The sequence below is a fragment of the Mobula birostris genome, chromosome 18 (genome assembly GCF_030028105.1).
Source record: "Mobula birostris isolate sMobBir1 chromosome 18, sMobBir1.hap1, whole genome shotgun sequence".
In the NCBI taxonomy this organism is placed as follows: domain Eukaryota; kingdom Metazoa; phylum Chordata; class Chondrichthyes; order Myliobatiformes; family Myliobatidae; genus Mobula; species Mobula birostris.
This window is the reverse complement of record NC_092387.1, coordinates 11934493-11955701: the sequence shown is the minus strand read 5'-3', so window position 1 is coordinate 11955701 and position 21209 is coordinate 11934493. Positions and strand designations below refer to the sequence as shown.

General features: G+C 48.7%; 1 protein-coding gene across 2 annotated transcripts in view; it reads right to left on the bottom strand.

Annotated features, from left to right (window-relative positions):
• LOC140211945 (annexin A2-like) overlaps positions 1-18870 on the bottom strand; it is a 29972-nt gene extending 11102 nt beyond the window's left edge. The window contains exons 1-6 of one of the 2 annotated variants that reach the window (XM_072282217.1): positions 18767-18869; positions 14312-14459; positions 13527-13594; positions 4619-4706; positions 3661-3755; positions 1065-1178 (exon numbers count right to left, since the gene is read on the bottom strand). In XM_072282217.1, coding sequence (XP_072138318.1) covers positions 1065-1178; positions 3661-3755; positions 4619-4706; positions 13527-13577 — 348 coding nt within the window. In that variant the 5' untranslated portion in view covers positions 13578-13594; positions 14312-14459; positions 18767-18869. Of the gene's footprint in view, positions 1-1064; positions 1179-3660; positions 3756-4618; positions 4707-13526; positions 13595-14311; positions 14460-18766 lie in introns of both variants that reach the window. The other variant, XM_072282216.1, reaches the window with a different exon arrangement.
• Positions 18871-21209: the final 2339 nt, after the last annotated feature.

The window sequence follows — 21209 nt, the reverse complement described above, 5'->3', positions numbered from 1 at the left end:
GTGTTGTTCCACCCTCTCCATCTATGCTCTGTGCGGTTATGAAGCGGAGGTTCCCAGGTAACAGAGGGAATGCTAACTCCCTCCGGGAAGCTCTGAGCACATTCTTGAACCTTTCTGTGTCCTGGTCAGCTCATCCTCTACAGAACAGGGGACAGGACATCTGTTCTGAGAGTCAGGGGCTGGCAGGTAAGCAGGAGACCCGCACAGCAAGAGGTAACTGGGACCTCAGTTAGTCTGAGAGAGCACTGTTAAAGAGGTATCTCCACAGATGCCAACTGGTCTCAGAGGTGTTGAGGAGGGCAGAGAGTCACCACACACTTCCCTCACCCTCAGTAATTCACCTCCTGGGGAAACATTCAATAAGGTCACCTTTCACTGTGCCCAATCCTCCAATCAACGTCACTGGGTAAGGACAGGTCCTGGTACAGATTCCTGTACAGGACAAGCAAAGGGCCAGGGATCGGCGAGTCTGACTACATGAGTGTCTGTTGTGCTCTTACTGTGTATGCACGAGCAAAAGGATGTGTCTGTGGGTGGGTACACGTACAAGTTTGTGGAAAAGAGAGTGTGTACTCACGTGTAATTATCTATGTGTGTGTGTGTGTGTGTGTGTGTGTGTGTGTGTATACACTGGTGGTATATGCAAGTAAGTGATCATATGCTGGCGAGTATGTGTGTGTTCAGGTGAATGTGTGTTTGTGGGTGTGTATATATACAGGTGTTTTATGTATGTTTAATAGTTAGTGTGCATGAGTATACGTGTGTTTATATGTGTGTGTGTGTGTGTGTGTATAATGTTTTACAATTGTTTTAACATCACAGCGGTGTATGAATCCCCAAGGTCAGCTCTGTTGACCTTGAAGCACAGCAGGAAGCACCAGAAGTGCAGGATTATTGTCCATGTAATCTGAACGCTCTGGCGTTAATGAAGCTGGTTCTTCCACCCTCCCAGGCTTAGGCGCAGACCAGAGCACCTTGTTCCACATGGGTACTTATGGCTCAGCAAGTGCATGGCAACATGGGGACTGCACAGGGGTGAACCCGTCACCCTGATCCATCCTCACCTTCACCGCTTTCTTCATCTCCACAGCGTCATACATGGCTGGCGTTTTCATCAGACCGAGGATGACGGCCTTCAGTGGGTCCTTGAGGGCCCCATTCAGAACATCCTCCAGCTTCTGCAGAGAAACAAAGGACATCCCATGGTCAGTGTCCAGCATCAGTACCAAGACTTGCAGCTCACTACTGAACGCCCCGGGGCATGACGTCACTTCACTCGCAGGGTGCACCATCACCCCCCCCCCCCGGGTGTGACACACTTCACCTGGGGTGTGACATCACACTATTCAAGGTGTGACATCACGTCACTCAGGTTGTGACATCACATTGTCCATAAGCCCATAGGAGCAGAATTAGGCCATTTGGCACATCAAGTCTGCTCCACCCTTCCATCATGGCTGATTTATTATCCCTTATTCATTAACCCCGTTCTGCTGCCTTCCTCCTGTAACCTTTGACATCCTTATTCATCAAGAACCTATCAATTTCTGCTTCAAATATACCCAGTGACGGCCTTCATCGGTGGCAAGGAATTCCCCAGGTTCACCACACACTAGCTAAAGAAATTCCTCCTCATCTCTGTTCTAAATGGATATCCCTCTATTCTGAGGCTGTGCCCTCTGGTCCTAGACTCCCCCACTACAGGAAATATCTTCTCCATATCCACTCTATTTGGGCCTTTCAATATTCAATAGGCTTCAACGAGATTCCCCCTCATTCTTCTAAACGCCAATGAGTACAGGTCCAGAGCCACAAAACGCTCCTAAAATGTTAATCCTCTTATTCCCAAAATTATTCTCGTGAGCCTCCTCTGGGCCATCTCCAACACCAGCACATCTTTCTTAGATAAGGGGCCCAAAACTACTCACAATATTCCAAGTGCAGTCTGACCAATGCCTGATAAAGCCTCAGCATCACATCCTTGCCTTTACAGTCTAGTCCTCTTGAAATGAATGCCAACATTGCATTTGCCTTCCTCACCACCGACTCAAGTTGACCTTTAGGGAATCCTGCACAAGAACTCACAATTCTCTTTGCACTTATGATTTTGATTTGTCACCCTGTTCAGAAAATAGTCTTCACCTTTCTTCCTTCTACTAAAGTGCATGACCATACACATTCTGACACCATATTCCATCAGCCACTTCTTTGCCCGTTCTCCCAATCTGTCTATGTCCTTCTGCAAACTCCCTGCTTCCTCAACACTACCTGACCCTCTACCTATCTTTGTATCGCCTTCAAACTGGTTCACAAAGCCGTCGACTCCATCACCCAAATCGTTGACATATAACGTGAAAAGAGGTGGTCCCAACACTGACCCTTGTGGTACGCCACTAGTCACCAGCAGCCCACCAGAAAGGCCACTTTATTCCCACTCGTTGCTGCCTGCCAGTCAGCCAGTTGACTGTCCCTGCCAGTACCTGGGTCTTTGGTAACCAGCGCCAGTTGTCACGGGGGCCCTGGTGTGGAACATCACAGCTCCAGAGTGTGGCAACATGCCGTCCCTGGCATGTGACATCAGAGCTTCACTGTGTGACATCACATTAACCAGAGTGTTGCATAGTGTGGGCAGACAGAGTGTTGCATAGGGTGGGGTGTCGCTGTGCACAGTATATGTCTGCTGCCTTCGCTGGGATCCTCTCGGATCTGGTGACCAGGAAGCTGCAGTAACCCGTCGCAGGTAATCTGGCTCTGGCTACAGCAGTACAGTTGTAGTCTGTGGGCAGAACGAGGCCCCTCCACGTGATGGATCTGTGTGTTCCTTCTCGTACTCAAGCCTCCGCACGCTCTACTGTCCTTCATCCACCCTACCTGAGAGACCCCACCACACACAGACAGAGCAGGGTTGCTTCAGTTCCTGCCTCAGCCACAACAATCCCCAGCTTCTCACCTTTCCTTTCCTGTAGTGTAGAAGGCCACAGTCAGTGACAGGCGGAATAGTACAGACTAACAGGCGGCAAGCTGACCATCAGTGATGGTGTTGGTACAGTCAGTAACAGGCGGAGTGCTGACTGTCAGTGATGGGGTTTGTTCAGCTAGTAACAGGCAGTGGTTCAGAGCTAGCCGAGGCGCGTCCAGCACATCTTTAAGAAATAAAACGAAATAAACAAGCTAATTAATTAGGTGCCGCCCAGGGTGATTTGAGTATCTCAGAAACTGCTGATCTCCTGGGATTTTTACTCAGAACAGACTCTGGAGTTTACAAAGAATGGTGCCAAAAACAAAAAAACATCCAGCGAGTGGATTTAACAAGACGTTTTTGCTCACAGAATAGCCACTCGCTGGATTTTTTTTGTTTTTGGCACCATTCTTTGTAAACTCCAGAGTCTGTTCTGAGTAAAAATCCCAGGAGATCAGCAGTTTCTGAGATACTCAAATCACCCTGGGCGGCACCTAATTAATTAGCTTGTTTATTTTGGCTCTTTTCTTAAAAATGTGCGGGACGTGCTCGGGCTAGCACTGCACCCCTGGTAACAGGTGTGTCCTGCCCCACTCCCTCAGCTCCTGCGATCCCACCCTGTCTGCAATGGTCTCACACCTTCCTGCCAGCATCTATACCCTGCCATGTCCGCTTCAGTAAGCGCACAGGAGGCCACTCACCTTCTTTGCTCTCTTTTCGAAGGCGAAGGCGATATCCTGCCTCTGTGCATTGCTCCTCTGGGTCAGTATGTCAATGATGGTGTGCTCGTCAATGCCTGAAACAAGGACAGCCCATTACAGCTTTCAGACACACGCGTGTGTGCAGTCTGCACAAGCAACATTTAACACATCAGCACCCACGGCACAGAGCTGTGTCCTTCTCGCATCTGTGGAGGTGGGAATGGGCATCGAGTTGTGGAGTACTCTGCTGATACACAACCTCGGCTGATCTGCAGAGGCTGAAAGCTGACCAGTGTTATCTCTGAATTGATCAGTACAGAGCGGTTTGTGTGCACAGTGCTGTATCCATGTCCGTGTAGAGGGAGATCATCTACCTACCTTCACAGGACATCATTGTTCTGTACTGCTGCCACAAAGCAACCAACTTCATGTCATTTCAGATAGTGTAATAAACTTGATTCTGATTGAATTGGAACTGCACAGCACAGGGCTGTGTGATGTCCATAGAGACTGGGGTTGTATTTGATTGTGTTCAGTGGGGACTGGATATGACTATCCATACACTGCTGGCCTGTGGATCTGTTTATACCGACTTGGGTTCTCAGGATCACCCAGCTCTACTGAATCATTACTTACAGAGTGACATTGGGTGCTGACGTGGGAAACACGGTGCCTTCAGGCACTGGCTGAATGGCATCAACTGGCCAGAACGTCCTCACTAGCAATGCGGATATCAGCCAGATATGTCAGGATTGACCAGGAACATTGAGAACAAAGGGGATCATCCAGGACTGTGGGGATCTAGCCTCTGAGGAGTTGTGTGGCACTCTGCTGATGCTGAGCGGGCCCCAGGTGGACCTGGAGGCGCTTTACTCAACAGCGGAACAGAAGCAGTAGCTTTGTCGCCAACAAGCTCCCAGAAGAATACACGTGATTTGACCGAGAAACACCAGCCTACCTTTGGTTTCAACTGCACGAATCAGCATTACAGCATCATTATCGGCATTGAAGTTAGCAGACGGCTTCACTGTGGCTCCACTAGCAACCTGGAAGAGAAGATGGGAGGTCACCTCCAACCTCAGTGTCCTGACCCGACCCCAGACCACCGGGGAATCCCCAGACTACCCTCAATCCCAAAGCACGGGGGATTCCTCAGACCACCAAGGAACTATAAACCCCAGACCACAATGGAATCCTCAGATAACCAAAGGAAACTTCAACCCCGAAACATGGGGAAATCCCCAGACCACCAGGGAATCCACAAGTCCAGATCGTAGGGGAATCCCCGCACTAGCAGGGAACCATAAACCCTAGAACATAGGGAAACTTCAACTCTAAAACATAGGGAATCACCAGACAACCAGGGAAACCCCAACTCCAGAGGATGGGGGAATCACCAGACCATCAGGAAAACCCCAACTCCAGAGCATAGGGAAATCACCAGACTATCAGGAAACCCCAACTCCAGAGCATGGGGGAATCACCAGACCATCAGAAAACCCCAACTCCAGAGCATGGGGGAATCACCAGACTATCAGGAAACCCCAACATCAGAGCATGGGGAAATCACCAGACCATCAGAAGACCCCAACTCCAGAGCATGGGGGAATCACCAGACCATCAGGAAACCCCAACTCCAGAGCATGGGAGGATCACTAGACCATCAGGGAAACGCGAACATCAGATCATGGGGGAAATCCCCTGACCACCAGGGAAACCCCAACCCCAGAGCATGAGAGAGTCCCCTGACCACCAGGGAACCATAAACCCTAGAAACCCTAGAACATGGGGGAATCCCCAAACTACTTGGGAAACCTTAACTCCAAAAGTCTCAGCCACTCAGACCACCAGGCAAACCCCAGAACAGAAGGAAATCGCACCCCTACAGTGCAGGAGAGCCACTTCACCAGGGTTCACCCTTCTCCGTGTGGCACAGGAAACATTATGCCTCAGACTATGCCCTCACAGCCCAGGGATGAGCTACCACAGGACTTTGTGGGACTCCTGAATCACCGACCCCAACCCTCATTCCAGATATTCCATCCACATTTCCAAAGCTCAATCCTCTCTGCTCCATTCTCAAACTTGCAAACTTTTCTCTCCCATGTTCAATATTGATGATTCCCCCTATTAAAACCTAAAACTCACTCTTTACCCGCGTACTCACAGTTACCCCAGCCTGGGGTTTTTCTATAGTGAGTGACTCATCTCCAAATGCCACAAATCTTTCCACCTTTTAGAAGGCACAAGTGTGATGAGATATTCTCCCTTTGTCTGGATGACTGCTGCACTAAGGTCTCTCCAGAAGCTTGGCACCGTCCAGAACAAAGCAGCTGGCTAGCCAGAAATCCCATCCCAAACATCTCACCCCTCTACTACTGGCACATTGTGGCTGCAGTGTCCAGCATCAACAGCATCTCCCAACCTTGCTACGTCAACTTCCAAGAAAGACCACGGCATGCGAATACTCACGCCCCATTGATTCTGCTCCCCTGAGGCTCACTCTCCATCCCAACCCTTATTAGCAGATGGAAATGGAGGTCAACGCCAAGTTGACAGCATGTTCCTGATTGCCCATGTGGTGGGAAAGGACACAAATTAATGGATCCAGACTGAGTCAAAGGATGTAATGGGACCCCACCCAGCCACAGCTTGACTGCCAGGGTCCCACAATATCTGTGAAAGGTAGAGTCATTGGGAGAATCCTAATGGCATATGTGCACTGAATGACTTTGGCTCCACATCAAAACAGCAGTAATTAGGTTCTATACTCCTGCCATGGGTGAGCTGATGTATTCGTATCATTGGTCAGCTGATTTGTCCGTCATTTTCCTTTCCTCTGCACCTCTCCTCATTCATCCACTACATCAATCAGAGTTTTCACCAGACAACTTTGTCCCCATGTCCAACACATCTCACAGGTCGAAGAAATGTTGAAATTAAATTTTAGAATATTTAGGTAATTCCTTTTTTTGGGGGTCGGGTGGTTTCACAGCAACTTGCTGAAGATTAAACTTCAGATTAATTCCTAGGCTGAGTTTCATCAAAACAGCTCAGTTCTGCACCTCATCAAAACGTGGAGCAAAGAGCTGGATTCCAGTGGTGGAGTGAGAGTGGCCGCCCTTGACATCAGGGCAACTTTGGAACCAAGAGTGACATCAAGGAGCCCCAGTGACACTGAAATTGAAGCACATTGAGGAGAAATCACTCCAGTGGCTGAAACCATGTTTTGTACACTGGAGGGCAGTTGCCAGTGATCGAAGTCCTGACATATCACTCACAGTTGTCCCTGGAACTGTGTCCGAACTCCAACTTTTTTTAGCTGCTGCTGCAGCAACCACCTTGACTTCACTACCAGGACCGAAGCAGGATGTTTGCTGGTAACTGCACCATGTTCAGTTCCATTTCTATCTTCTCGGAAAGTGAAGCAGACCCTGTCTGCACAGAAAGAGGCCTGAGCAACATTTAACAGCGGGCAGGTAAACAACATGTAACACCTGTGCCACAAATGTTTAACGTAATGACCATTTCGAAGAAGAGCAGCTTAATGTTGAAGTTCATTATCCTGCTGTGGGAATATTTCAATGATGGGACAAAGGAAGTTGAGTGAAGCTATCCCCTTTGGTTCAAGAGCCTAATGGCTAAGGAGTAACAACATTTCCTGAAGCTGGTGATGTGAGTCCTGAGGCTCCTGTACCTTCTTCCTGATGGCAGCAGTGAGAAGAGAGCATGTCCTGGGGGTATCGGGGATCCCTGATGTTGGATGCTTCCTTCCTGCAACAGCTTTTCACGCAGATGTGCTCAATGGTGTGGAGGGCTTTACTCGTGATGAACTAGGCCGTAGCTACCATTTTTTGCGGGAAACCTAATCTTTGGAGCTTTGCTTTTTAGCCTCTGCCTGTTTGATTAGAGTGCATGTTCTCTGACAAGAGGCTGCACGGGCTTGGGTCGTTTTCTCTAGGGTGGCAGAGTCTGAGAGGAGACCTGATAGAAGTTTATAAAATTACGGAAGGCAGAAAGGGAGAAGGCGAAGGGGAGGGGCTGCGTCTTGTGAAGCCACATGGGAAGGGAGGTGGGGGAGTGCACCAGCAATTTGCAGAGCGAACAGTCTCTTCGAAATACAATAGGGTCTTTTAAGAGACTCTCAGATAGGTACATGGAGGTTAGAAAAATAGAGGGCTATGCGGTCGGGAATTCTAGGCAGCTTCTCGAGTAGGTTACATGGTCGGCACAACGTTGTGGGCCGAAGGGCCTGTAATGTGCTGTAGATTTCTATGTTCTATGAAATGTGGAGTGGGAAGGAGAGGAGAAACACATATCCTCGAGGCAGAGTCTGTGGAATGTGGAAACTGGTTGGGTGGAAAGTGAAGTGGTGAGCAGCCTCAATATTGTTCTGGTTGGAAGGAGGGGGTGAGAGCCAAAGAAATGGAAATGGAACAGATGAGATTGAAAGCCCAATTACCTGCGGTGGGAGGACTCCCCAGAGATCAAGGGCAAGGAAAGACGGCCTGGAACCTCTGGTGTGAGGATGGGGCGAGCGGGAGAATCTGGGAGAATGGAACTGCGTCATTAAGGGTTAAGGTCTGCCATTGTGGGGAGACTGTGGGTGAGGGATGGGTACTGATTGCTGACCTGTCCTATGATAAAGAACTCAAGCAAGGCAGCAAGTGTGATGAAAGCCTTTAATTTTGTGTGAATGTTCCCAATTCCCCAACTGACGGAGGTGAAAAAGTGGGGCAACTGGAGATGGGCTGAATCCAAAATGAATCCAGGTTAGGGTGCAGAAATTTGATTTCTATTCCAAGTGTAAAATCTCATGAAAAGAAGGGTGTGGTTCTGAAAACAAAGATAGACCAAACACTGGAGTCCTTCTGTGTTCTCATTGACCATTGGAGTATGTGTGACTGGCACAGGGCACACTTCCCGCAGCTAAGCGCAGTGGAAACCTCCTGCGAGAGAGGCCAGTATTGTGCTTTACTTTTCCAAAGTGCCTCAGCAGAGTATGAAGCAGTAATCCTTGGTAAGATGGCAGTGCACTCAGACACAGCGGCTTCTACGGGGTCAACCAAAGGAGTTGTTATCTACTTTAACCATAGTTTCACGATTGCAAGACCCTGCTGGACATTAAGAATTGGAAGTATTGCAGGTCGACCCCATCAGCGAGTTACACACTGGCAGAGAAACTGAAGGAGCTGGACTTGGTGCAGGCCGTGACGCTGGCTGCAACCGAGAGGCATGGTGCGCGAAGGAAGTGTGCAAGTGATCATCTCAGTCACATTTCTTCTGATCCCATTGGACGTAGGTGGCACGGTACACTGCAAGTCCGATTCATTAGTTTATTGGCAGACGGCGGGGGAGCTGCGTGGCCTCAGTCGTAGCAGGGACTAGGCCTCAAGCGGAGTGTCACCCGTTTGCAGTCACCTCGGGGCAGGCATGGGAGCCTGGCGCTCTGCCAGAGTGCCAGAGCAGTGTGGGGTGGCATCCAAGCTGGAGTTTGTCTTTGCATGGCAGAGGACAAACTGCATTGTGTTCGGCTGCAGATTGCTGTAACATTCATGGACTTAGAGACTCGGACTCTATTTCTCCGTGTGACCCTACTTTACTGATTATCTATATGTGCTATATGTGGCCTGTGCTGTGTGTGACTGTTGGTATTGTGCTTTGCACCTTCGCCCCGAGGGAACGCTCTTTTGTCTGGCTGTGTTCATGTGTGGCTGAATGATTATTAATCTTGAACTTGACTGCTTCCAACACCGAAACGGTCTGTTTGTGAGCTGTGTATGCAAGTATCCAGGAAACTCCTTTTCGTCATCGCTCCCACTGTGGGTTGGTGATTGAAACCAGATCCAAAGTCAACACACAGATAAAGGCGGTGTCACCACAGTGCAGGACTGCAGGCTGACTAATTGAGAACAAAGCTAAACACAGAAGTACAGCACGTTACAGGCCCTTCGGCCCACAATGTTATGCCGACCATGTAACCTACTCTAGAAGCTGCCTAGAATTTCCCTACCGCATAGCCCTCTACTTTTCTAAGCTCCATGTACCTATCCAAGAGTCTCTTAAAAGACCCTATTGTATCCGCCTCCACCACCTCCGCTGGCAGCCCATTCCACGCACCCACCACTCTCTGTGTGAAAAACTTACCCCCTGACATCTCCTCTGTACCTACTTCCAAGCGCCTTAAAACTATCCCCTCTCATGTTAGCCATTTCACCCCTGGAAAAAAGCCTCTGACTATCCACATAATTAAATCCTCTACAATCTTATACACCTCTATCAGGTCACCTCTCATCCTCCATCGCTCCAAGGAGAAAAGGTCAAATTCAATCAACCTATTCTCATAAGGCATGCTCTCCAATCCAGGCAACATCCTCATAAATCTCTTCTGCGCCCTTTCTATGGTTTCCACATCCTTCCTGTAGTGAGGTGACCAGAACTGAACACAGTACTCCAGGTAGGGTCTAACTGAGGTCTTATATAGCTGTAACATTACCTTACGGTTCTTGAACTCAATCCCACAGTTGATGAAGGCCAACACACCATACGCCTTCTTAACAACCTCAGAGAAAGCGAGCTGATTTCATAGGCTGTAGAGGATCAGGGTCACAGTTTCAAGAGGTGGGAGGCCCGATCGCATTTAGATACTGAGAACAACTCAGGGGCTGATCTCCCTGCTCTTGCCTTTGTTTTCCCTGTTTGCCAGGGGGTGCTAGTCCCCAGGAACAGACTCTAGTATCGTTCGCAGGAACCCTTCGGGTTAGATGTTGAGTAGCCTTCATGTTGGTTAGCTGGTACCACACGATGGGGCGGGGAGAGCGCAACATGATTGTAAATTTGTCAGGGGCAGTGAAGGGGACTAGGGGAGAGAATGATCTCCTGGATGACTTTGATTGATTAAGTGGGTCAGAGAGGAGTTTTGAAATGTTTTCCCCACAGTGAGGCAGTGGGTAGAGCCACTGCCTCAAACCTCCAGAGACCCGGGTTCAATTTTGGTCTTGACTGATGTCTGTGTGGAGTTTGCATGTGCTCCCTGTGATGGCACAGGGCGTCACATCTAGGTCAACAGATGCAAGGAGATGCAGAGAGAACTCCTGAAACCTATACCCTGGGATCTGGATGAAGAGAAACCTATTAAGCGTTTGAAGGGAAAACCAGTGCTGCAGTGACAATGTCATGCCTGATCTTTGGATCATATTCGGAATTCACTGGCTGAGAAGAGCTAGTTGAAAGTGGTCAGCACCTGGGCCCCAAAATATTGTGCACGTCATCTTAAACATGCTGGGAATACCTTCTCTGGAGTGTAGGAAACTGATGGGTGACCTTATAGAGGTGAACAGGGTCATGAGTATCATAGGTAGGGTGAATGCGCTCAGGGTTGGGGAATCAAGAACCAGAGGGCACAGGTTTAAAGTGAGGGAGGAGAGATTAAATAGGAAACTGAAGAGCAGCTTGGACTGAAGTGCCAGTACTCGTGCTGTATGACTCCAGGATCTTGGTGCTTGGAAAAGATGTGGAGAAGGAGGAGTGTAATGTCACGGATGTGGAGACGGAGGAGTGGAACGTCACGGATGTGGAGAAGGAGGAGTGTAATGTCACGGATGTGGAGAAGGAGGAGTGGAACAGGTCACGGATGTGGAGAAGGAGGAGTGGAACAGGTCATGGGTGTGGAGACTGAAATCCAGGCCTCTACTTACTCTGCAATTGGCTCTGTGAAGTGGCATATTGATTATTAGTGCGCATGCGCCAGTCCCGCAGGCAGCCTGTTACAGCCATTCCAGGCCAGTATTCTTACTTTTCAACTTACGCTATGTTTCGTATTTTTTTTTTCCACAGTAACACATCGAAGCTGCACCCTCTCTAACATGCTGGTAGAGAGAGCTTTATTTGGGTCTTTAGTGCTGGAAATAGTTACATTCGGGCACGTCTCATTAGCGGGACAGAAGCATGGTAGCATTGTGTATTCCAGGGATCAGCTGATTGACCTTATGCCGACCGGTTTAGTGAGCAGAGTGGCGGACACCCCTGCTGAAATCTGGAGGAAAACACACAGAGGATGCAGAGGGGGATCACATAGTCGAGGAAAGAGGACCAGGTCGAGACAACAGAGACTTATGGAGAAGAGGAGTTCGGTGAGTAATAAAATGGACGAGTTCACAGCGCTAGCCAGGCATCAGAGAACATTTCGGGAGTGCAGTGTTATGTGTTACACTGGAACGGGGCTGCACGAGGACATACCCGATCAAAACTTCTCCATGGACAGCTCCCAGACCGTTCGGGCTGACCGGAAGTGCACTGAGAGCGGTAAGCGTAAAGGAGTTGGGGGCTTGCTGTTCTGATTAACAACGGATGGTGCAATCCGGGTCATAGTACGATTGAGGAACGTGTTTGTAGTCCGGATATTGAACTTTTTACTGTTGGACTTTGGCCACATTCCACCGAGATACAACACTGGGCGGCACGGGAGGTCGTTCCTGCCTGTGGCCATCGAACGTGCAGCTCCTCCCGTGGAGGGTCAGACACCCTGAGCCAATAGACTGGTCCTGGACTTATTTTCCATCTGGCATAGTTTGCATTTTGTTGTTTGATTGTGGTTTTTGTATTGCTATATTTACGCTCTATTCTTGGTTGGTGCGGCTGTAACGAAACCCAATTTCCCTCGGGATCAATAAAGTATATCTATCTATCTATTATCATAGACTGTTCTATTAGCAATAAATACCACAAGTAAGTGTCATTGTTACAGAACCTCTGAATAGTCAGTCTCCCTGAAACCCCAAACCATGAACTTTGACCCCTGACCTAGGCTCCAGAGGCCCAGATGTCAATCCTGGTGTTTCCCACCAGAGCCTTGCACAGAAACACCAGATTTCAGAGGAGCAGGCATGCTCATGTGGTTAGTATCACAGTGTACATGCTTGTGCATAACCTCAAGTCCTTGGATAATTGAGGCCCTGCTGATTATTCGAGGTCCAACTAGAGGCCAAAGCATTTGCCAGAGTGATCTCCTGCCACTGAGTCACGCCACACCAGGGACACATCCACGAAAGGCCACACCCACAGCCTAAAGTCATGCTGTGGACTGACAATCCACAATCAACCCAAAGCTCTGCTCAGAGAATAGCCTCCTCTTCGGCCTTGTCTACACACAAAAGCCCCATTATCAGAGTCTAACTTGGGCCCAAAGTAAGGCCCAGCCCTAAACTGAATCCACAGGTCAGGAAGACCAACACCCCAACTCAGCCCAGACCTTGCCTCAAACCTTGGCTGAAACCCAACTCCCTTCACAGACTGAAAACACAAGTAATTCTGCGGGAGGAACACAAAATGCTGGAGGAACTCGGCTGGTCAGACAGCTTTTTGGCCGGGAATGAACCGATGATGATTTAGGCCAAGACCCTTCAACGTGTCTCCTATATGACATTGATTTCTCTGACTTTCAGTAACTACTCTCCTCTGCTTCCCTACTCCTTTGTTTTCCGTATTCCTCCAGCTCCTTCACCCCTTCCGTTTCCCCTCACAGCCCTCATGGCCTGCCCACCATCCACACCTTCCTCCCTTCCGTTCCTCGCTTCCTTCCCTTTATTCAATGGTCTCCTACCAGATTCAATCTTCCTTAGCCCTTATCCCTTCCACATATCAGCTCCGAGATTCTCACATTATTCCCACTTCCCGCCCCCACCTACCTACTTTCTCTCCTCCCCTGGATTCGCCTATCACCTGCCAAGTCATGGTCCTTGCTGATTTTAATCTGGCCTCTGCCCTCTTCCCGTCCAGTCCTGATGAATGTTGCCCGTTCATTCTGCTCCATAGATGCAGCCTGACCCGCATTTTCTATTCTGTCCCTTCCATAGAGTAGTACACACCTCATCACCAGCCAGAAGCACTTCAGACAATAAATCCTGGATCTTCGCCATTCTCCTTTCAGAACAAGCTAGGGCAGAGAAGAAAATGGAATATTAAAAGAATCAAGGCAGTGGGTTTTGCAATAGTTTAAATATTCAGAGCAGGAAGCACTGATTTCCCCGCTGGTACCTCGGCCCCACACTGTTGATTCACTGCCCTCCCTCACCCATGCTGTTAGAAAGAGACAGTTTGCTGCCAAATGCTCCTCCCTTTCACAAAGAACTTGTGAGGAAAGAATGATTCACACTCCCGGCAACAGTGGGCAGGATGCTGAGCTGTTCGTTGTAAAATTGGCCAACTGCTCTCTGGGCAAACTGCCTTATGTATGCAGCTGCAATGCTGGAGCTGTGGACAGTTTAGACAGCAGTGACATCCACTGGGCTCGTAGAATCAGTGGGACAGAGACAATCCTTTCTGAACTGGGTTAGAAAGTTCATGAAAGATGGAGGGAGACTTACACTGACTCATGGTCAAGGAACAGTTTAAAACTTGCCAAGGCCTAACCAGTTGGTTAACACTCCCCATTACACAAGGAGAATGGAATGTGTGTGGGGGATCAATATCTCAAACTCCATGGCAACATTTCGGCTGAAAATTCTGACTGTTGCTGACACAGACATCTGGAGCATACACGGAACCAGGGCCCGGAGAATCCAGTCATAAATTGCCTTGCAGAAGCCAGTCTGAGTCATACTCCTAAACATGGGAGATCGGGCAGATGCTGGAAATCTCCAGTAACACTCACAAAATGGCGGAGGAACTTGGGACTTCGCCCAAAACGTTGACTGGTTATTTCCTTTCGTGGATGCTGCCTGGCTTGCTGAGTTCCTCCAGTGTTTTGCGCGGCTGAGCTATAATCCACCAGTCAAATCTGTCAAACCCAGGCCTGAGGGCTATTTTTAAAGAAAGAGGACAGAATCAGTATGTGGTGGGTTTCAATAATTTTGTCTTCAGTTAAAGTTGTGCTGGTAACTGAATTGAACAGTGGGTGAAAAATCTGTTTCACACTTCCAGTTTTTACAGCGTAGGAGACTCAATTGAGCCTGTGATGGCATTTCCTGCAATCTGTAAATTGGGTATCGGCTGTGATGTGTCTGCACAATTGACACTGCTATCTCATTTCAATGTGCTGGTCTTAACAACCATTCAACTCACCAGTTAACTCTCACCTGCAGAGAGATCGAGCAGCGACACAGGAAGTGCCTTGAATACCTGCCAGCACAAATGGAGGTTAACTTGAGTTTGGGGTGTGACCAGTTCAGGAACAGAAAAGGATTATCTCCACTGGCGGTGTCTGAGCCATGGGGGCAGATGATTTAGGATGAAGAGGAGGGTGTAGCAATGGTACCTACAGGGCTGTGAGCCCGAGGAACGCATAACCAGATCCAAAGCAGAGTGACTGACTGACAAACTTTGGCTGTGACAGCAGCACAGCCAGTAAAGCAGCTGTCCCACAACCCCAGAGACCCCGATTCAATCCTGACTTCCTGTGCTGTCTGTACACTCTCCCTGTGACCGTGTGGGTTTCCTCCGGATGCTCTGGTTTCCTCTCACATTCCAAACGTACGGATTAACCTTCCCAGCCCTAAACTGCCCTGGGTATAGAGGAGAGGCAAAGAAAAATCAAAGGGGAATTGATGTATGTGAGAGGGGATAGGTTACTGTAAAATAACCAGGGGAAATGGAATGGGCGAGAATGTTGAGACCTGGCAGAGACTTGACGGGCTGAAAGGCCTCTTTCTGCACTGTAATGACGAGGAAGATGAACATACACAGGACTTCTGACAATCTCGGAGCACTGCCGTGATACGGCTTTAGGAGTGTGGTCACATTGACACCAGAACCTGACTGCCCCACCAGCCTCTGCCTACATGCACTGCCACCACTGGATCCAGTGGCCAACAGCTCAGTAACCAAAGGTGCAGGTATGTACTAGCAGAGAGAACTCTCTGCCAACCTGTCATGCTGCCAGAAGCCAGAGCCCAGGAAGGAATGGGTACAAGAGTCACTGTTGTCTTCAGAGAGATGCCGCTATTCAGCAGGGAACCACTGAACAAAATGCCCCATTTGCCTGCATTTGGCCCATCTCCCACTAAACCTCTTCTATTTATAAACCTTCCAAGTGTAAACACGTACTTGCATCTACCATCTTTTCTGGCAGCTCATTCCACATATGCACCACCCTCTATGTGAGAAACTTGCTGCTCAGGCCCGCTTTAAATCTTTCCCCTTTCACCTTAATCTGGCGTTAAGACTCCTCTACCCTGTGAAAAAGACTTTATCTATGTCCCTCAAGATTTTATAAAGTTCACTGAAGCCACACCTGATGTTCCAACTATTGTACTCAGTATCTTGACCCATGAATGAAAGTGTGTCAAACAGCTTCTTCACCACCCTGTCTACCTGTAAACCACTTTCAGAGACACAAAATATTCTGCAGATGCTGAGGTCAAAGCAACACACACAAAACGCTGGAGGAACTCAGCAGGTCAGACAGCATGCGTGGAAACAAACAGTCAACGTTTCGGGCCGGAACCCTTCGTCAGGACTGTGGAGGGAAGGGGCAGAGGCCCTATAAAGAAGGTGGGGGGAGGGTGGGAAGGAGAAGGCTGGTAGGTTCCAGGTGAAAAACCAGTAAGGGGAAAGATAAAGGGGTGGGGGAGGGGAGGCAGGGAGGTGACAGGAAGGAAAGGTGAAGAAGGAATAGGGGAAAACACAATGGGTAGTAGGAGGAGGTGGAGCCATGAGGGAGGTGGTAGGCAGCTGGGGGAGGGGGCAGAGTGACATAGCGATAGGGGAAGGGAGGGGGAGGGAATAACCAGAAGTTGGAGAATTCTATGTTCATACCAAGGGGCTGGAGACTACCTAGACGGTATATGAGGTGTTGCTCCTCCAACCTGAGTTTAGCCTCATCATGGCAGTAGAGGAGGCCATGTATGGACATATCCGAATGGGAATGGGAAGCAGAGTTGAAGTGGGTGGCTACTGGGAGATCCTGTCTGTTGTGGCGGATGGAGTGGAGGTGCTCGACGAAGCGGTCCCCCAATCTGTGTCGGGTTTCACCGATGTAGAGGAGGCCACACCGGGAACACCGGATGCAATAGATGACCCCAACAGACTCACAAGTGAAGTGTTGCCTCCCCTCCCCCACCTCTTGATCTTTCCCCTTACTGGTTTTTCACCTGGAACCTACCAGCCTTCTCCTTCCCACCCTCCCCCTACCTTCTTTATAGGGCCTCTGCCCCTTCCCTCCACAGTCCTGACGAAGGGTCTCGGCCCAAAACGTTGACTGTTCATTTCCACGGATGCTGCCCAACCTGCCGAGTTCCTCCAGCATTTTGTGCGACCACTTTCGGAGAACTATGTACTTGTACCCCAAGGTCCTTCTGTTCTGCAACACTCACGAGAGCCCTGCATTTTTTGTATACGTCCTGCCCTGGTTTAACTTCCTAAAATGAATCTCTTTGTACTTGTCTGGCTTAAATTCCATCTGCATTTTCTTTGCCCTACAATCTGGATCCTACAACAACCTTCTTCACTGTCTTCACACCACCAATACTGGTGTCAACCATAAACCAACTATCCATTTTCATCTAAATCATTAACATGGATGACAAACAACAGGGACCCGGCTCTGATCCCTATGGCCCACCTCTGGTCACGGACCTCCAATCTGAAAATATAACGCTCCACTACCATCCACTAATTCTGTCCACCAAACCACCAATGTGTTAAAGGAAATATTAATTAACCAATTTCTGCCGGGATCAATAAAGTATGACTATGACTATGACTATTAAGACCAAAGGTCTTTACACCTTGATCTTGTGTCAAGGTACATATATTAGTGAAGTTTTGGAGATCAGAGTGGGAGAGGACGACCAGGAATGACAAGAAACATGGACAGTTTCTGCTCTTATACATGTTTGAACTCCTACCCATTATATCAGTACTGGTTTCAGCATTCCTCAGCTTCTGGATGGCAACTGTGAAGCCCTGGATAAATGCAAAGTATCCATTACTGGGAAACCTCTTTGGATTTCTGGCTGCTAATCATTGTCCAGATCCAAACTCAGCCTGTAAAATATGGTATAACCTTATCCTTCTCCGGACCACCACGCCCACTTGAACTCTCCTTTGCCTTGCCCCTCCAATATCACACCCAACCATCAAGCCCATTGCTCCAACCACATGGATGTTTCCTAACCTTCTGAGCTGATTGTGGACAATAGTGGAAGTTCTGCTACCCATTTTTTAACATTACCACATGCCCCCGTCTTGTCAAAATCTCCAAACTTCTCAGAACTGCTGTCCTCTGTAAGGCTCCGGCCCCTAGCCCTTAAGTGGCCCTGGTTCTGGCTGCCCACACCCACTCCCTTCTCCCAGATTCATCTTTAAGCCCACACTCATACCTTGGGTGCTCCATCTCGGGCCTGTCCCAAAGCAAAGCCCTATCCCATCCCTTGTTGACTCTCTCCACCACAGTTCAGCGCATCTTTATCATCTCACACTTCCAGCAGTTTTCCCTCGGCTGAAAGGGGCTGTATAAACTCGGGTCACGCTGAAGCTAACTGCCGCGAGGCAAAGGGAATAAGGAGCAGTTCACAGCTTGCAAAAAGCCACTAAATGTTCTCATCCTTCACCTTTCTGGCGGTGAGGCAGGAGAATCAATGGTTCCAAGACTCCGTGTGATCACAGCCCCGAGTTCGGACAAAAGTCTCTCCTTGCGCAGACTGTGGCGAGATATGAAAAGTGTTGTTCTACAACCTTGCCTGCCGAACCGCTGAACGCCGCTGGCACCAGTCCAGCTCTTTCCCTAGGGTGTGGTCGGCTTTCCATCTCTTAATACAGAAATGAATAACTTGGATTGAAGCAGCGTCTTTCATACTAACACAAGCCGAAATATTTCAAGCAATAAATAAAGCACTTCTGAAGTCTGTTCAGCAACATTGGTTGATGGATAAGCATTGTCCTGTTCCCAACTGGATAACTTGGCTCAGAAGAGTTTACACAATTATTCACACGTTATATGATTTTTTAATCACAGAGTGAATCGAAATCTATTATTTTTCAGAGAGGATTTAAGATTTCACTCTGATCAATGCAATCAATAATATCAGTCAATAGTGTTCTAGAAGTGATTTTATCCTTTACTCTACCTATCTTGGATATTTTTAATAAGAATTGGAATCACACCTACCCGATTGCTCAGCCACAGAACAGACACTAACTCAGTTCCAAACTCCGATGTCGCTCACGGGTGTGGCTGTTAAATACTAGCTGTACAGGGCCACATCAACACTTGCTGAATCCCCACCCCTCTCTAAGCCCATCCCTGTCTGTAGCAACGAACCCTTCGAAACCATAATCCCTAACGTAGGAGAAATGACTAAACTTCAAACTATCTCTTCGGTGAATCACGCCTGACCTACCTCCGCCCGACTGAAGCTGCTAGTTAAGTTTGGGATGAAGTCCTGATAAGATTCTCGTTCCATTTGCAGATTTTTACACGCCTCGCCGTTCTAAAGGAAAGTGTTTCACTGGCAGCCGCTCAGAGCTGTAGCCCGATTCCCCGCCTGCAAACCACACGTTTGCCCAGGCAGCGGAGGAAGGGGATTCAATCTTCATCTGAGCCTCGACGCTACAATCCGTGTTCCCAACCCCGAACCCACAATGTCGAGGCTATCTCTCTGCAATCAATCAAATAGAAACTTTTCTTGACACAACCAGCGTACCGTGACAAGTTAACTTGTCATGCCTCAGCCTTGGCTGGGAGTCACCATTGCGAGGAATATTAAAAAAAACATTTTGCAGTATTTTAAATCCTGCAAGATTCAAAATCTCAGTTTCCTAGGCAGGGTGCACCATACTTGTAGCTCTCTAAGTGGGCGGCAGAAAATGGATTTCAGAAGTACTTGAAAAGTACTTTGTTTTAGTAGGAAAGGCGCGACCCAAGGGCAAATTGCTAATTTCTGTTTAATCTAAGGCAACACCACACCCCGCGGAAGGGCTCTGGACTAGAGCCAGTGCTGTTCGGCGGCTCAACAGGCACTGCCTCAGCTGGTGGGGGCATGGAGATCGGGGGAGGAATGCGCTCATATTCTTGGCTGGCCCCCTTGCTATCTAGGAGGAGGCGCTACGGCTCTCGAAGAACATCAATTCTCAGGACCTGACGGGATCTATCCCGGGTTATTGAGTCTGGGTGACAACGCTGCTGGTCATCCCCTCTGCCGTCTCCCCATAGCCCATTCACACCATCACAAGAGGTAACAGAAGACAACTCTCACCCATCCGGAACCATTGCCTTGCAGCAGATTATCCTTGGCCGTATGGCCAGTGTTTCCTCAGTCTACTCGAGGTCGATTGGCTCCTTGAACTACAAGGTATCCCGTCCTCCCCACACCCTGATGGTAGTTACTACACAGCTCTCCACCACGGTGCAGCTGCCAGTTCAGCAAGGTGTTTCCATTACAGCACTGTTGGGCAGCCTGAGCTGCACTGGCTCAGGGGCTGATAGCAGGGCCAGACGTCATGGTCCATGGCTGTCGGGGGGGGGGGGGGGTCAGCTGTTTAAGACTGAGATGAGGAGAAATTCCTTCTCCCCAGGGAGTGGTGAACCTGTGAAATTCAAGTTGAGTTTAAATGCACAAGTGCAATAAGGTACAGGTACAATGAAAAACTAGCTTACAGCTGTGTCACAGACACTTACGTTCAGGCAACAGGCAGAACGTATATTATGCATGCATTATACACAACAATGAAGGGAACAAAAAAGGCTGTGTCAAACAAGAGACTCATATTAAACAAAAGAAAACATTCAGAGACAAATTTGTGGTAGTTCGAGGTGGTCTATAGTGTTCCGTTGCTAAAGTAGGGTTAGGATTGTGCAGGTCAGTTCAAGAACAATGGTGGTTTTAGGAAAGTAGCTGTTCTTGAACCTGGTGGTGTGGAACTTCAGGCTTCTGAATCTCCTGTGCAATGGTACCAGCTGGAAAAGGGCATGGCCCAGATGGTGGAATCCTTGCTGACAGATGCCACCTTCTTGAGGCAGCTCTTCCTGTAGATGATGCCAGAGGTCAGTCCTTGTTCTTATATTCTACTCCTCTCAAAATGAGTGCCAACATTGCATTCGCCTTCCTCACCACCGACTCAACCTGCAAGTTAACCTTCAGGGAATCCTGTACAAGGACTCCCAAGTGCCTTTGCACCTCTGATTTTTGAATTTTCTTCCCATTTAGAAGATAGTCTATCCCTTTATTCTTCCTATCAAGGTGTACAACCACACATTTCACTCCACTATATTTCATCTGCCACTTCTTTGTCCATTCTCCCAGTCTGTTCAGGTAATCCTGCAGACTCCCTGCTTCCTTGATACTACCTGCCCCTCCACCTATCTGCAAACAGCCACAAAGCCATCAATTCTGCTATCTAGATCATTGACATATAATATGAGAAGAAGTGGTTCCAATACCGACCCCTGTGGAATAGCACTTGTCACTGGCAGCTAACCAGAGTAGGTTACCTCCTGCCAATTAGCTAATCTTCTATCCATGCTAGTATCTTCCTGTAATACAATGGACTTTTATTTTGTTAAGCAGCCTCATGTGCGGCACTTTGTCCAAGGCCTCCTGAAAATCCAAGTA